The sequence below is a fragment of the Lepisosteus platostomus genome, chromosome 11, assembly GCF_059453375.1.
Source record: "Lepisosteus platostomus isolate fLepPlt1 chromosome 11, fLepPlt1.hap1, whole genome shotgun sequence".
NCBI lineage: Eukaryota > Metazoa > Chordata > Actinopteri > Semionotiformes > Lepisosteidae > Lepisosteus > Lepisosteus platostomus.
In genome coordinates this window covers 30,021,029-30,038,822 of record NC_142621.1, presented here as the reverse complement: position 1 = coordinate 30,038,822, position 17,794 = coordinate 30,021,029, and the positions used below count along the sequence as shown (strand labels likewise).

At 41.7% G+C, this 17,794-nt stretch overlaps 1 protein-coding gene across 2 annotated transcripts in view; it reads left to right on the top strand.

The window, feature by feature from the left end:
* xpr1a (xenotropic and polytropic retrovirus receptor 1a) overlaps nucleotides 1–17,794 on the top strand; it is a 146,408-nt gene that overhangs the window by 113,523 nt on the left and 15,091 nt on the right. For both annotated transcript variants that reach the window (XM_088599078.1, XM_088599077.1), the window contains exons 5-12: nucleotides 779–1,002; nucleotides 1,861–2,010; nucleotides 2,105–2,188; nucleotides 3,768–3,849; nucleotides 5,472–5,659; nucleotides 6,585–6,764; nucleotides 9,877–10,045; nucleotides 15,173–15,367. In XM_088599078.1, coding sequence (XP_088455204.1) covers nucleotides 779–1,002; nucleotides 1,861–2,010; nucleotides 2,105–2,188; nucleotides 3,768–3,849; nucleotides 5,472–5,659; nucleotides 6,585–6,764; nucleotides 9,877–10,045; nucleotides 15,173–15,367 — 1,272 coding nt within the window. The remainder of the gene's footprint in view (nucleotides 1–778; nucleotides 1,003–1,860; nucleotides 2,011–2,104; nucleotides 2,189–3,767; nucleotides 3,850–5,471; nucleotides 5,660–6,584; nucleotides 6,765–9,876; nucleotides 10,046–15,172; nucleotides 15,368–17,794) is intronic.

Here is a 17,794-nt window from a genome sequence, read left to right as displayed (position 1 = left end):
ATGCACTCAGTATATTTGTATTGTCATTCTGTGTGGTTATTTTGGGAAGCTCGGCAGTTGTTTTTAATGCCTGATTAAATCACTGGGGCTGCTCACACTATTTTTGCTGCTGTGCATTACATAATCGCATTAGGTTTATGCTTTATTTTGTCTGACCACTATGCTTCACACCACATTGAGAAATGTCCTATCATAGTCACCCGTGTTTCGACAGAAATGCATTAGAGTATGGGTATGGGTCTTATGGGTAAAGACATCTGCAAAAGGATCAGATCAAACCAACATTAAAAATAAGTAAAAATATAACAACGAGAAGTGCCCCTTCTACAAAATGGCTGCTAAGTACAGTAATTCACTCAGTTTCTCTGCAGTGATGGAATGCAGTTATTTTCCGAGCTTCACGGTTCATAAATGCTTTGTGTTATACAAGGCTCTGCCACTTTTAAATGAATGCTGCACCCCAACCAGTAGCAGAGGGGCTAAGTTTGTCATGGTAACAAAATGGTACTTTTATTTAATCAAACAAGTCAACTGAGAATAAATTATCATTGAAGCTGAACCTGGTGAGTATACAGTATGTATTTGTACAGAAGGGCATTTTATATGAGCAGTCTGAATTACCTTGATCAGGGGTGCTACTGCAGCTACTCACCTGAGATTAGATCCAATGACTGTCAGGTCTGCAGTTCAAACCCCTAATCGCCGTGTTGCAGCATCTTTGCTGTTGTGTCACAGCCATGTGCAGTATTTGATTCCACTTGTCCCCCTCGATATCCAGAGAAGCTTGCTGAAGCCCAGCGCAGGTTCGCCACCCTCCAGAATGAGCTCCAGTCATCTCTGGACGCCCAGCGAGAGAGCAGCACTCCGCCGGGCCTGCGCCGCCGCCGCAAGACCGTATTCCACCTGTCTCACGAGGAGCGAGTCAAGTACCGGAACATCAAGGACCTGCAGCTGGCCTTCAGCGAGTTCTACCTCAGTCTCATCCTGCTCCAGAACTACCAGGTGCGTCAGCCTTTCCCGTTGCTGAAGAGTCTGGAAAGCTTTCCTTGAGATGTCCACACTGCGTCTTCCCTTCCTCTGGTAGATTGTGGGTCTGAATTCCTCTTGCAGCAGCGAAAGCATTTTTTTTCCCCATTGTCATAGAGTTTGTTTGCTTGATTTGAATATTCTTGAGTTTCGTATTACATCCCCCTCCAAAGCATCAGTATGAACCAGATAAAGGTTACAGTTGACACTGTATAAAACACTATATAAAATAATTAAACACTTGCAAAGCATCTGTACAAGAGAAAAATCTGGCTGTTAATCGTTAGTAAGGTTTTTTTAATGCCTGGCAATGTTTTTTATATATAGACCAGGATAGTAGACTTTGTGGGACTTTTGAACATTCTGTACTTACACAAATGTGTCTGTGGTAGGGGAACAGTTTGCAGTAACCCAGCTCTCAGGAGACATTCCTGCTTCATGGTTACTCGCCCGCTGAGTTCTGTGAGAGGAAGTAACTTTCTAGAGCTGAATTGGGCTTTGCATCACAGAACTTGTTCAAGAGATTATCCTGAACGCAAACGTCAGTTTCGTTACAGTTACAAAAACTGACCGTTGGAGACATGAAAAGGGTTGATATCTAATATCAGAAAAGGCAAAAAGAAAGAAATTTGAGATGGACGAAATTATTTCTGGGGGGGGGGTGGTATCTATAAAATCTTTTACTGCCATTTAAAATGGAGGAAGTATGTACTGTAGTATGTAGCCATGATGATCTCGAAATCTGAAAGTTACCCTTCCATTGTGCCTTTAAATAAACTAATGTCCTTTTACAGTAACATACGGGAGTGATCATCTATTGCTGTTTGTTTCCAGAATCTGAATTTTACCGGATTCCGAAAGATCCTGAAGAAGCATGACAAGATCCTGGAGACGCCCCGTGGGGCTGATTGGCGGGTGGCCCATGTGGAAGTGGCTCCGTTCTACACCTGCAAGAAGATCAACCAGCTCATCTCGGAAACGGAGGTACCGGTCGGTGGGCCCGCACGCTCTTTTTAACACCGGGGCCCCGAATCGGCACGGAGCGCTGGAGCTGACCCCCCCTGCGTGTGTGTTTCAGGCGCTGGTCACGACGGAGCTGGAAGGTGGGGATCGACAGAAGGCAATGAAGAGGCTCAGAGTGCCCCCGCTAGGGGCAGCGCAGGTGAGTGTCGCTGCTCAGCACAGAAAACCGCTGACAGAACTTGCACTGACTTTGTCCTTTTCTGATCTGCTCGCCAAAGACCAGGCCTGCACAGGGAATTCAGGGCATTCAAAAGTATCCTGAGTAACCAGACATGTGTGAGTGATTAACCAAATTTAATTTGTGCTTGTAAGCTGTTAAAAATAGATGTTCTTTCTGAAAAAGGACAGGAACATAAATGTATAATGCTCGGGACAAAAGGGACAAATCTGTTGTGTTTTTCTGGGCAGTTGTGCCATTAAAAAGCACCATGAGAGTTTAGCAGAGTAAGACCAAGGCTTTTGTTTTGCCTGTCCCTGGCACTGCAGGGTTTAACATGGGCCAGCAAGAGAGCAGCCCAGGAGGCAGCGAAGGATGTCCTGAGTGCCAGCCGTGACAGGAACTAATTGCAGTTTCTCTTCACCCCTGACATATAGAGCTCAGCCCATTTTCACGTCGTTTTTTTTTTTTAACATGGAACCTAAATAGATGCTCTCTTTCAGATCCAAAGTTTGTTTGTTTTTTTCTACTCTACAGCTGGAAAGGAAGGATTTAAGGGAAATGAAATTCTCAGCTGAGAAGTCACTTTTCACTCAGGATGTGGCTCAATCCTGAAGTCAGGCTGGGTGTGTTGTGGGGGACAGTGAGCTAATCCGATCTTAAGAGACACTGACCTTCGTGACCTTCTTCGTGATAAAATGTAAAATTTAGTTACACTCTTGAGGCATCGACTGTTTAGTAATTCACCTCCCAAGGTGATCTAACCATTTTCTCAGCTTTCTTTTTCGGGAGCTCCAGTGTCTAAGGAAGAAGGTGTTTATGGTTTACTAGCCACCATTACCCTTGTTGTACTCACGTGAACTAGGTATTTGAATAGAAAATCAAATCACCTTTTGTGCAGTATGTCGCCATCAGTTGCTAATAGAAGAGTACTCATAACATCTGTGGGCTAATCCCTGCTTTACAGGTATTGTCCTTCGTAAAGGATCCAGCACTTGTAGTGTATATTATGGTTCTTGGAGAAATACTGAGGTCTAAAGAAACAAACAGTGCCCTGCTATTTCCAGTTAGGTGTGCTAGGAGCCCGTTTTTGTTTTTTGTGCTTAGCTTCACGCCAACAGTTCTGATCTTAAGTACCCATATTCAGCTATCTAAGAAATTTTATATTATTAAATAATCTTGACAGCTAGATATTGGAATGTGAGTTCAAGGACCAGCCTCACAGCGTGCCCTTATTAGTGGTTTGAATGAATTGGTTGCACTGTTTTTGCATAACCATGAATAAACGGTTTTGGAAAGTTTTCTAATTGTGGCAGCAACTGCTTTAGCCATTCAAACAAAAACTGTAAACGGGACTAAATGCAGGCAGTTTCAGCCAAAGTTGAGTTTTGTAATTGTTACAGTGTTATCCGTATTATTGAAGAACTGCCTTGTTTTATTTGGTATACTATGTTCTTTCGTTAGTTGCCATTTCTCTGCAGGTGATCAACTGAGGTTGTAGAGTTGTGATAACGCGTCTCCTGCGAGTGGCGCTGTGAGCTGTGTCTCTTGTCTCTTCCAGCCCGCCCCTGCCTGGACAACCTTCAGAGTAGGACTGTATTGTGGAGTCTTCATTGTACTGACTGTGACATTCCTTCTGACAGGTATGCTCAGGGATCCTTCGAAAAGCTGTCAAACCCATCAGTCTTGTTTCCCAAGGCAGAGTACGATGTTTCGAATTCAGGGTGGCTATCACTGATTTTTAGGGTGGCTACAGATTTCCCTAGAGCTACCAATGCTTAAAATGGAAAATTGTAGGACTAGATTATTTATTTTATTTTATTTTTGCAAAATGAATTGATATTCAATTAATGTTTCTGTTCCCTACATTGGCTAGCCACTCGCAATTCAGGAATGATCGCACCAGATAGAGTATATAGACTTTTTTACTGGTTAAATGTGACATGAAAGCTCAATAGCAGCAGCATCTCTTGTTCCCCATCATCCCATCCTAACCCCCAAGTGCTCTAAGAATTCCAGGCTGTACCAAGGACACTGTCGGTTCTGCCGCCAGATCAGTGGCGCTTGATGAGACAGCAGTGCATCCAGGGTACGGTCAAGGATTGTTCATAACGAGGGGAAAAGATGGCCTGATGAACTGGACCAGTTGCAATAAATTTGCTTCAGGGTAGTGGAAAAAAGACAGTAATGCAGTCACCAGTTTAAAGTCCTCAGAGGTTAGTTTGGAAGTGTGTCAACACAAAAGAGTAAGGAGGATGAATTGGGTAGAACCCCAAACCTGGACCAGAATGACAGCATAGCCTCCTCTTCCATTCCGCATGAATGTAAAAGAGACTCCTTACCAGGAAGAGGAGTGCTTCTGGAGAACGGTTGTGTTTCTAATTAAAGCTAAGACCCTGGCAACACACATTGGGACTGCTTGTTGTCTGTAAACAGTTCCCTGAGAAGAGATGACATTTAGTCTGAGGCCTAGAGATAAAATAAGGTTGTTGGGTTTTTTTTAAAGAAAAGGGAAAGCCACTTTGTGCCTGCAGACAAACATAAACAGTGCAGCAAACAGCGCAGTCTAGTGGTGGGAATAGCTCATGGCACCCTTCTTCGCTTTTACAGTGGCAGATAAGTTGACTTGCCACAGCGGCCTGAGTCCTAGCAAACAGCTGGGGCAGGGCTGATGGTGAGCTGCTTTGCGTGGCAGGAAGATAAGGTCCCTCCACTCTCCTGACACTGGAGCTACGTGGGGCATTTGCACTGTAAATTTCTGAGGCATCAGGGTCAGAGCTGGCACGAGTGATAAAGGCCTGGACCAAATTAAAACTACCTCTTCATTTTCTTTATCAACTCAGTGAGCAAAACAACTGTAGCTCATTTTTAAATAGAGTTTCCCCTCAGAAACAATTTTTGAACTGTGAGTATTTATGTTCAACCTTTACCCAGGTCTAAATTGTCGAGAAAGAAGGAATCTATTCCTGTACTACAATATTAAACGAAGTAGGGTTCATAATTTATCTTCTAGCTCGAAGGATCCGAGTCGTGAAGCATTCTGAGCTCTCGGTATTTACAGACCTTGTTCAGTACTTTTGTGTCATCATTCTGAAATAAAGCAACACCAGAGAGGTTGTGTGAGAAAGAAAAAACGACTTCACCACCTCATGTCCTGTGTAGCACATCTAGTTCTGTCTTACAAAAGCAAACGCTGCACAGGTGAGGCCAGAGTGCCTGAGGCTCACTGCTGCCTCCCCTGAGAGCTGTCTGCTGCCCCCTGCAGGTGTGATGACGAAGGAGCTCTCCAATGTCTGGCCCCTGGTGCGGATCTACAGGGGGGGCTTCCTCCTCATCGAGTTCCTCTTCCTGCTGGGTATCAACACGTATGGCTGGCGCCAGGCGGGGGTCAACCATGTGCTGATCTTCGAGCTCAACCCCCGCAGCAACCTCTCCCACCAACACCTTTTTGAGGTGAGACACCCCTCCCCCCCACCTGCCTGAGACACTGCGATAATAAATATGAAAAATAATGATACATACCAATATTACAATATAAAAAAAACAAAGGAAAATAATGTAAAAACATAATTATTCAAACATGCACTTATTCTCTTGCAAGGTAATTAGACTTTTCATTTATCTCTGTGTACTTTTATTTATTTTTATTCCTGCTGTTCTTTTCTGGTAAGTGGAAATCACCTCCATGAGTATCACTCTAAACCCCTTAGCAGAAAAAAAGCTGCAGTTCAGCCTTATTTTGCTCAGATCTCCTGGACAGGAAGCATAGGACCTCTGAGAGCCATGGTGTGGGTGTTAAGGGCTAATTATCACACTTCACCAGCCCACTAGTTACCTGTGAGTTAGGAATTAATTTTGGTGATTTTACTGCTCTGTTAGAAAACATTGAATTTTAAATACCCTCGCATCAACTGCATCGTTTTGGGACCTGTCGATTGTTCTTAATTGCAGTATGTGCTGATATGGGAAATGATAATTCAGTCTTCACACAAGCATTTCTGGGACTTTAAATCGCCTTTAAAAACGCGTGATCATCAAGCTAATATTCGTATTCTGATTAAATTAATTTAATTTTTTATAAGCTCTGAACTGTAGATGCCGAGTTCAGTTTTCTCTGCCTCTTAACCACGGTATGGTGCCTTGAGATGTGTACTTTGTGGGATGTGCTATGCTGCTACAGACAGCAGCGTTGCCAGGTTGAAGCTTGTTCTCAGCCGATCTTGGATGAGAAGGCTGGGCCTGGTTGGCAAGAGACCTACTGCGAGACCAGTAGGTGGCACTCTTCCCTTTGGAGCAGTGCCACAGTATTGTGACCAAGGACACTATATGAATGCAGGCAAATATTAATTCAGCAATTCTTGTGTTATTGTGTCCACAGATCGCTGGGTTCCTGGGTGTGCTTTGGTGCGTCAGCATCCTGTCCTGCCTGTTCTCCGAATACATATTCATCCCCACGCAGGCCAACCCCCTCATCCTGTATGGCTTCATGCTCCTCTTCCTCATCAACCCCACCAAGACCTTCTACTACAAGTCCCGCTTCTGGCTGCTGAAGCTGCTGGTGAGCACGGAGCTGCTGGGGTCTTCTGTCTTTTCAGTTTGCTTCAGGGTGAAGAGGCAAACCAGGTTTTCTGTTTATAAGCCAACAACTGAAAGCTCAGAACCCAAGCTTCTTAACCAGACCGTTGTTCAATAACGGCTCAAGCAATCATAAAGTAAAAACGCTGTGGAACTTTTGGATGATTTATGGAGCTTTGAGCTTCCCAGTAGCTCCTTGCATCTGACGAAGTGTCAAGAGGTTTTGGGTTTCTAATGTGTTATGGCCAGTGGGATAAAGTTTGATTCAGGCTGGCCAAAAGTTGTGTTAGTTTCATTATAATGTGTTTTAATGCAGATCTAATAGTGTGTCAGCTATAAAAACATACTCGGTGTGTCAACTATAAAAACGTACTCAATGAATTGATGCGGCTACTTCAATTATTCACAGTCAAGCTCAGCCAATAAACTTTAATTGGTTACTGAGGCATTTGGTGCATTCTTTGATCTAATAGCTGGGCTCAGGCAGGTTTTTTTAAAGTATTTTTTATTGGTACGCCACACGAGTAACAATATATTTGCAGTGCAATGCAGAGGGCAGCAGGGTTAGGTATAATAAAATGCGGCATTTTCCTCCAGATGCTTCTCCTGTGACTCTGAAATCATTACTCGGATAAATCTATCAGCACATTTATTGCCTCAGCCTCCTCTGTCAACATGAGCCGGACTGGAGCCAGAGACATCTCTGTCGCATGAAGCTGCAGAGTCTGTGCTTTTTTCACTATAAATCAGCACTAAAACACCAAAGTAAAAAAAGTAAGCTTGTCAGGCCAAATACCTAATTGTTATTCACTTAGTATGATTTATCTTATTTTTTTTCCTGCCTTCCTGCAGAAGTAATGATATTTTTATTGACATGACATGGCATAATCTGGATCTCCTGCAGTACATTTCAACTGAACAGTCACACAAATGGGATCCCTGTGATGGACCGAAAGACCTTGCAGACAAGTACAACTTGTGTCAGATGTGTCCCATGTTAAGTCACACATGTTGAGCGTTGAGTTGAGTACGTTATGGTCATCAAGGTGTCATAATGGTCATGCCTTAAGATGGCTGGAATGGCATTCTTTATAAGTTTTTTCTATTAAATACTAATACATCACTCATCTTTGGATGGCTTAACTGTAACACCATGCTGGCTGCCAACAAATGCCTTCTTCTTTCTGCACCTTCCATAACAATGGGATAGGATTTCTGATTTTAAAAAAATAATAATTCAGCTGTTTAAGTATCCCAGCTCTATTGCCACCGATAGAAAAGGGTATCCTAACCATTTACCACTTTACCATTGCCTTTTGTTTTTATTTATTGGGTGTAAACAGTTGTTGATTTAGCAAGTTGAAGGGTTGTGTTTGAAGTGATCTAATTTTACAGTGTATTTCTTGTCTGTTTGAATTATTATTGCATTTTTTAACCAAACATCTTACTGACTTGAGTTTGTCCTGCCATTCGCCAGCTGTGACTGGGATATTCCAAAGTGTGGGTTATGAAGCTGGGTGAGCTGGAGTTGGGTATCAGCTCAACCACCATCAACTTGCCCTGCAACAGCCACACCTGAGACCCGACAGACATCTGTGCAAGTGTAGGGTTGCCACTGTGAGCTGCATCCATTCAGTGGATGCTATCTGCCCTGATATATGCACATTTATAGGACAGTGTTCTCCGAATGGTCCTCTTACCTCCTGCGTTCAGTTAAGGGACCATGCCCTCATTACCAGTTGATGATTCCAAATTGCTAAAAGAAAGAAAAAAATGTTGATACAGAAATGCATATGGTATGTATTAGGATTTGTGGCTGTGTACATCACCAAATAACTAAAAAAAGCATTTTGCTTTTAGTTTTCCTGTCAAAAGGTTTTACCATGGATAAAATAATCCTTAAACTTGATATTGTATACACTGGGTTTTGGTCAGCTGTGATATGAGTCTATGCTTTTAATGCTCATTTAGATAGAAACATAAATACATAAATCAATCAATAAATGGAAGCATTTGCTTTCTGGGATTTCAGAGGGTTGTCTTATCCGATTAGAGACAGATGGGGAATGGAATAAGGTAAGTTGTAGTATAACTTGTCATCAGAATGGCTGTGATGGGAAAAGGAAGCGCGTGGTTTCCGGAGCCCTGTTAATCTTAAAGTCATTATTGGAGTGTTCAGGACCAAACTGACATTAATAACTTCATTTAGAGAGCTGCCACAGGGCATCTCTTATACATTTTACCAAATTCAACCACCATAGTAGCAGTCCTGTCTCTGTGTTTGTTAAAATGTAACTTTGCATTTCGATGTTCATTGACACAAGAATGAGCCTTCTGTTAGCAGCTTGGCTCTCTTCTTGAATCCTGAGGCATTTTTCTGAGATATCACTAGTACTGCATATTCCACAGAGAATGCATTCAGCTCAGCCTTAGACTCCTAGAGCAGTGCTTCCCATCCTGGGGTTGCCAGAAACAAAGGCAAGACTTTGAACCCTTACATCTTGCAGTGTGGAAATTCAGCACAAATGCACACAGTAGTGTGACAGCATTTCCAGTGCCTTTACTAGCCATTTTATAATATTTTAATAATCTATGTTCAAAACGGAGCAAGGCTGGGCCTGGTCTGTACATTTGTGAAAGACCTGCAAGTAAAATAAGGTTTCTGTTCTAAGTGGTGTTAGAGGTAGCACTCTTCTCACTGGACTTGAATTTGTAAGCCAATGATCCAGTTGGTGACTAGGGATGAGGTGTGAAAATTGATAAAGGACATTTTCACTTCTCCACCTAATCTGTGTGTAGTGGCTGCCATATGATCCCCGCTATCAAAAACGGGTCCATCCCCTTATATTAAAAATTGTTGTTCTGTTGCTCGTCTTCAACCACAGTCACTTTAAAGGCATCTGTAAATGGTATAAGAGAAGAGAAAGGGAAAAAAACCTACATATTTGTGCCTTTCTTCCAATAATGAGGAGCCTTGAGTGATTGAACTGTACTTGTAGTGTCTGAAGGTCAGAAGATGCCTTTTGCCTAGTGTGCCTCTTGGTTGAGTTAACCCTACTAACGCGAGTCTTCTCTCCTCTTCTTTCCTCTCGCAGTTCCGTGTCTTCACAGCTCCATTCCATAGGGTGGAGTTTGCAGATTTCTGGCTGGCCGATCAGCTTAACTCCCTGACAACCGTGCTGACTGATCTGGAGTACATGATTTGCTTCTACAGCTTTGAGCTCAGCTGGGGTGAGAGAGACGGGCTTCTGCCATTGACATCAGGTGAGTTACACTGCCAGATCCGCAGTAGCCTCTGTTACAGTGATCTTCCTGTCCTTCCCCTTAAATTCGGTTTTATACATTCTGTGGCTTAATGTCTACTCCAGTGTACAGAATACAGTGGTTTGAAGACATTTCTTTATAAATCTCTTGACCAGCGATGGGCAACTCAGTCCAACTGGAGTCTGCCCCTCAGAGAAAGGTGATTGGACTTATTATTCATATGAGTTCAATTAAGAAACTAAGATTAGAGGTTGAGTAAAAACCTACAGACCCAGTGCTCTTCCAGGACTAGGGATGGGAACCAATGAGCTAGAGCCATACGTGGCCATTTAGTAGCCATTGCATAAAGAAATGATTTGATCATTTCTGTTGTCTGGCCTATGAACATGCCATGGAACCTTTGTTTTCATTTGAACAATGTTGCACATTTTACAAAGGGTATTGAAAAAAATACCCTATAAATTCATATTCTGTTTACTGGGCATCTTTGTGGACTACTGTTAAGCAAAGTCCATACGCTATGAGTGAACGCTTGAAATACATTGTGGGATTTGAGCTGATATGATGGGTTTTTCAATCTAAATTTCTTTGCTGATTGAGAGACATCTGTGTGTGCGTGACATTTATAGAATAACTGAAAGGTTAAGTCAGAAATGACCATTTTGCTATGTTCAGAAATATTTGTATATGCAATGTTCACTTCTAAAAAATGTTCTTTCATGGCAACACTAGAGAGCATCTGAGGCTGTACTTGAATTATAAAACCTTCCTTCAAATGCTTCAATTCAGAGGATCACAGGAAGATGCACTGTGTATTATTTTTTTACATTTAGAAGAGTGGCCTTCCCAATGCACGTCAGGAACGTAACAAATTGGCAAAAAAAATGTATAAAAGCTGTAAAAATATAGGCAAGCCCGATAAAGTCTCAGACAAGCGTTAGAAACCTGCAAGGATTGTTTGAGAGGGAAGAGTTAAAATCAAAACAACTTTTGTGCAGAAATATTCCCAGTGAGCTGGTGAAATTAGCTCCTAAAAGCATTTGCCTGCAATTAGATGCTGTGTAATTAAATGGAAAAGCTGGGCCTTTGGAAAAGCTTTGACCCTCATCCTGAGCAGTTACAACACAAAGTAATGAGAAGGAAAAGCAACCTGTAGGGAGCATTCAGTGGTCTGTCCATGTGCCATGAAATGCATCAATGACCTTGACTCTCACTTGCCATTATCTTAGATCTGGTATCTCATGTACAGTTTAAATTGTTCTGACTTTTGTGCCTCATGTGATCTTTTCAGCTTGTCTGCTGCTCACTCTGTGTTTTGGTGTCCAGCCTGTCTTACATGTTTGTTGTAGGGAATTCCAGCCAATTATGAAAACATTCATGTTCTTTTCATTCTCCACAGTTGAAAGGGAGAAGGTGACATAGCACACTTCATCGGTGTGTTACAAAAACAGCTGTGAAATTCTTGCCGAAACTTCAACGGTGGCTGCAGAATTGCCCTTACAGTGCTGGGAACCCTATAGATATTTCATTGATTGGCATATAATATTACAGTATATTTTCTGTAAACATTTAATTAGCCAGTCTTAAAAGTAATGAAAAAGTATACAAAATTTAAACTACACCCTTAATAATGACACTTTAAATGGCAGTTAAAATATCTCCTGTATGCACAGTATGTGTTCTTTAACCATTTCTTAATCAGGGAGACTAAGTGTTCTTTGGGATCAGACTTCAAAATGCTCCATCTTGCCACCACTGTTGTTGTTCAACAAAAGAAAATGTCAGCTGGAAGAGCTGAAAGAGGTGTTAGTGGGACCAGTAGGAGGCGCTATACTGTAATAAATTAAACTATTCTGTAATAAAAGGCGGTGTTCTTTAGATGAGATGGAAAACTGAGGTCCTGACTCTCTGTGATCATTACAAATCCCAGGGCGTTTCTTGAAAAGGGCATGGGGTGTAACTCTCGCATCCTGGCCAAATGTCCCCATGGCCTTTACCAATCATGGCCTCCTAATAATCCCTATCTATGAATTGGGTTGATCACTTTGCTCTTCTCCCTACTGATCGCTGGTGTGTGGTGAGTGTACTGACGCACTTTGGCTTTGCATATGCGTTGGTGGAGTGGAGTCCCTATTACCTGTAAAGCGCTTTGAGTGGAGTATCCAGAAAAGCGCTATACAAGTATCATTTTACTGTTTTATTGTTGTTGTCAATACTTAGAGGTTTGGAAAGGAAAAGGTCAACAGAGAAATAAACACACAGAGGTGAGGTAGGAAAATGAGACAGAAAGCTCAGGGTAGAGAATCAAGAACTATCCTCAAATATTAGGTCTTGGATCCTAGGTTTAACTGAGGATTATTCTGTATGGAGTATGCATGTTGTCCTTATGTCCATATGGGTTTCCTCCAAGTGTTTTGTTTTTCTACCGTGTTACAAAGACATGCTGGCTATTTAATGTTTGCCCCTAAATTGTCAGTACGCTTGCATGCCCGAGTAATATATTGGAGAAGCATCCTATCTTGTGCTCAGTGCTTCCAGGACTCATTGGGGAAAATCGTTTTACAACACACTTCCAACGTAACAACACAATGACAGAATAGACTCAAGATCGCCACAACCCTTATCAGAAATAAACCCTTATCATCTTTCTTGCAATCGATGAGTAGGTGATTATAGACTATGAGCCCTCACCTCACTGGTTATGAAAACCTTGGAATGGATTGTGAAAACAAGATTGTAGCAAAGGTACAGGATCAGTTTGAGCCATTTCAGTTTGCTTATAGGGCAGGTAGGGGTGTGAAAGATGCTAGAAAATGCTTTTTAACTTTGTCCTCCAGCTTCTTAATAAAAAATATGACTCATGCAAGGTTGCTCTTTCTGGATTTTTCTTCAACGTTTATTTGTATTCAACCTTATTTACTTAAAACTAAGCTGTTTTGTCATTTTGGTCTTCATCTTAATTTTTTCAGCTGGGTTACTAATTTCCTTCAAGACAGTAATCTTACAGTCACTCTGAGAATAAGAGTCAACAATGCTTTGTCTAACAAGCTGTATTCTTCCAGTGGTACCCCAAAAGGATGTGTATTGTCTCCCTTACTCTTTGTTCTGTATACAGGTTATTATAAAAAATTTCAACACTCAAGACACATAATTAGACTCTTATTATTTGTTGCAAGCAGATGAATGGAACCGTTGGTCAGTTGTAAATGAGTTTGCCACCTGTTGTGAAAGGAACTTTTTGAAGTTTACTTCAAATTACTGGTCTCAAAGACCAAAAACATGGCAATTAATTTCAGGAATAACCCTCAGACCCCCACTCAAACCTGCATCAGGGGTGAATTGGTGGAGATGGTACTGTAGATAAATGTTAAACATTTTAGGGTTGTTAATTCATTGATTATTCATTGATCATGTCTTATTAGTCTTTAATTGAATCAGCTTTCACTTTCACTGTGCTATTCTGTTTTGGGAATCTAAATCTGAAGAGTAAAAACAAACTGGGGAGTCTTGTCAGACCTTGTCAGAACATCGTTGGTGTTAATTTATCGGTCCTATCCCACATCTATCAGTTATGAGTCTTGCGTGAAGCTTATTCCCTTCTAAAGGACACTTTACAGCCTTTGTTTCATTAATTCCAATGTCTCCCCTCAGAATGCAGAGACAGATTTACCAAATTTAAAAACAAACAGGATTTTTATGTGCTCGTATACCTGTGGCTATAATCTTGCTTATCTAACGATTCTTTTGTATATGTATGGGTGCAATGTTTGTGTGTTTTCTTCATATTGTTCTCTACTGAAAAACAAATTGTCCCTTGGGGATAATAAAGACTCCTCTCTGGGTAGATGCATTCTCAATAGAACGTTCATATTTGTGATTTATGATCATTCATAACATGTGAAGAGATTTTTCATCAGGTTAAGGGAAGTCTTCTTGTGCTAGCTGCATAGCCAGACTTTTGGTGTGCTTGTGTCTGTTCCATTGACATTGCCAATGCAAAGACATTTTGTTTTTCACTCTTCCTGAAAAATTGGTTCTAAATTTACCAGGCATACCTTAAATATGTTTCCACATCTATAGACAGTGGAACAGGAAAGTCTAGTTTAGTCCCAATTTACCTTGTCCTGGCCACTATTTTAATTTCTCCGAATGCACCTGTATAAAACAATGTCTGTTTGTTGAACAGTTAGTGCCGCTTGTAAATGCTCATCAGAAAGGCGATGGAAAGTGAAAAAGAAGTCTCAGTCTCCCAGGATGAGCCACAGCCTGGCCCATACTGGCAGATGTAGCTCCCTCCCATCAGTCTGCTGCCAGTGCCAAGCTGGAGGAGTGAAGGCAGGCGGTGGTTAATCTACTCAAGCTCTGACTGCATGTATTGCTGCGTAGCCAGCTTTTATGGATTTCTTCTGGAGTTATAGTTGCAAAATAATCTCCCTTCTGTTTTAAAATGGATTTTTAATTTTATTTTGTGGTAACAATATCTGTATGGTCATTTCCAATTTGCCAATGAATCCCTCATATGTAAGTCATAGTCACTCATATGTAAGAAACAGTGCTCCTGGAAGACATTCCCATTGCAATAATTACCTCTGTTAGCACAGTTCTGCTTTCTCAGGAACACATCCTCGGCACTAAGCAAAGCATTGCTGTACGTAACCACCTTCTACTAGACTGCTCGCTTAAGTAACTTGCCATTTATCCGTTTATTGTTTATTTCCTGAAAATATTTTTTCGTTCCAAGTACAATATTCGCACTTTCAAGAATTCAGAGTACATTGGTGCATTGCACTGTGTACATCTTCGTGGCAGGTGTCTGCCTAATATCACCATTTTCCTACCTTGTTGAGGTGGAAGTACCTAATGTCTCTCCAGGTTTTGCCCAAGTGATCGCAGAATCAAATTTCCTAGATTCCGGCCTCAAGGAAACACCCATGCTGTTTGAGAGATATTGGCTTGAGAGGTAGTGGACTCTCTATGTTTTGAAGCTTTTATAGGACGAGGACAATGAAAAAATCCATCCCATAAAATATGCGTTTTTTAAACCTGTGCAGTGCTCTTGTACTTCAGCACTCAACGTAAGGAATCAGAGGCTCATGACTCTTCTGGTGTTGCCTTGCTACCCTGCAGGTAATGCGGTGTGCAACAGCTACTCCTACGGCTTGCGGGCCATCATCAAGTGCTTGCCAGCCTGGTTCCGCTTTGTGCAGTGCCTGCGCCGTTACCGTGACACCAAGAGGGCCTTCCCCCACCTGGTCAACGCTGGCAAATACTCGACCACCTTCTTCATGGTCACCTTCACAGCTCTCTATAAGACCCACAAAGGTAAGAGCCTGGGTTCTCTGCAGATACTAGTCTGTGTGCTTCTGCCTTCAGGATCTGTCGTGAACTGATCTCCTGTGACAGTTATTTACTGTAGCTGGAAAGCAAATTTTTGTGCTTGACGATGTACCCTCCTTCCAAAAAAGAGCTACTCCCAGCATTAGTTCTGTTTCCAGTGAGATGCTCATTCTTCTATTCTGACTCTGCTTTCACCTTAAGGTAGCTACTGTAACTCTTGAGAATTAAACGTAGATTGCATTTATAATTCAGTCATTTTGAACAGATGCAGCAGCCTTGGTTGTTCCATTTTATTCCCTTTGTGAGACTTTGTTACAGGGTATCTTTAATTATTCAACTGACCTTGGGTAGCAGGGTTAATTCAACAATTAACTGGCATTTTTAATCATCTCAAGGACCTGTTTAGATGAAAGTTGTGCAGTGGTACCGACTGCTATTGAATATGATTAAGCTTCATAAGACGAGCAGTCATTTTGCTGCTGATGGTTATGCAGGACGCAAGCAGAAGTTATATAAAATCTACAGCTGAGAGGTGGCCTTTTGGCCCGTCTGACCCATTTGGTTGTCACTGGCTTGTTGATCCAAGGATCCCATCCAGCTTTTTCTTGAAAGGTCAGCTTCAACCACGTGGCTCGGTAGGTTGTTTCTTATTCCTATACCTTTTGAGTAAAGAGATGCCTCCTGCTCAGCATTTTAAATGCACTTCGACTTGTGTCCTCTGATTTGTGTTTGACTGTTCATTCTGAAGTACACTGCATAGATTTTGGCAATGTCTTTGAGGACGTTGAATATGCGTATCAGTTCCCCTCATAGTCTTTTTTTTGTTCAGAACTAAAAAGGTTCAGTTCTTCCAGCCTGTCAGTGTAGGAGATTCCAGATTTCACATCCCAGAATGCATCTGCCTGCTCTACTCTGTACTAATTATTAAGCAGCAATCTGTATTTTGTAATGTGGTGATCGAAACCCTGCACAGTATAGGAGAGGCTTAGATAGTGTCAAAGGAACAAGTAATAGGTTTATTCCATGCTGAAAAGAAACACAACGTTTCGGCCGTGGAGCCTTCCATGTAAAGTAATTTACATCCTCAGTGTCCAACAACATGAGAAATTGACTTTTGAAGAAAGACCATAAATTTCATCTGTTTGTTTGTTTTTTTCCTGTTTTTGTTCTGGATATTTCTTCTTATACAGTATTTCTTTGTACTGAGAAAGACATAAAAAATCTGAAGTTTCAGTCAGGATGTCCAAGGGGATCACTTTAATTCAAGACACCAACCAGGCCAGTACTGTGTGTAGTTTTCAAGATAATTTACGATATTAGGTACATCTATTCCAGGACATTGACCTTGACTTCCATTTTGGGCGAGGGGATAGATAAGATTAAACTTACAAAGTTTCACACTTTGTGTTGCCCTAACATGGCTCTTCCAACTTCTTGCTGCGATTTTTGTGATTTTGTTAATTAATTTCCACATACTTGCATATTTGCTTTCCTTGTAGGTCTACATTATGTGAACATTTTCAGCAGTGTTTTTAATCCTGGCCTGATCTTGTCAGATCATAGAAGCTAAACGATCTTTTGAAGAACACTACAGTGGTTTTGGAGACTGTAGCATAGTGAGAAGTGTTCAGCATGAAAACCCATCTGCACAAACTGTGGAGGAGGGATGAATGTGAAATTTGCACATTTGAGCCTGCACAGTTGCTATCAGAATTCACTGTTCACTCTAGTTTTTCAAAATAGCTGACATGTACAGTAGCTGAGACTTTAACAGAGTGACTTCCAGACCATAGGGGTCGAACTGCACATCTGCCCCTGCTGCAGAATCGTTTACAACAGAACCTCGTCTGGCTGTCTCATCTGAAGGTAATGGAGGCTGAGTCACACTTTCCCAGTGAGACGCAGTGAGAGCTGAAGCCCAAACCTGAGAAGCTGCCCCATTACCTACACAACCACAAACCACCTATCCTCCATTGTAATTATTAAGTCTTCAACGTCTATAATTCTGCACTTACGCTCAGACTGACATTTCTTTTCCTGCTGCCATCACGAGTTGCCATCTCAGGCCTTCATTAAGGGTGACAAAGGAAATCCACACAGATTGAAAACGGAGTGCAACTATCTTCTGTCTAAACCACAGGCTGCTGACTCAGTAACTTGACAATGATTATGGAGTAATTCTGACTGCTCACGCAGGCCTCCATAATCCTGCACATGTCATGGAAGACATCTGAGATAGCACAAGAAGGGTCTCATGTTCATAAACCAAATCACTGAGTAAGACCTTGAGAAAGGCACATACATGAAGAGACAAGTGAAGTTTTATTCCACGCTGAAAAGAGAAGAAAAGAAACACAACGTTTTGGCTGTGGAGCCTTCTTCGGGTGTGTGTGTTGTCAAAGTCAAAGGAAA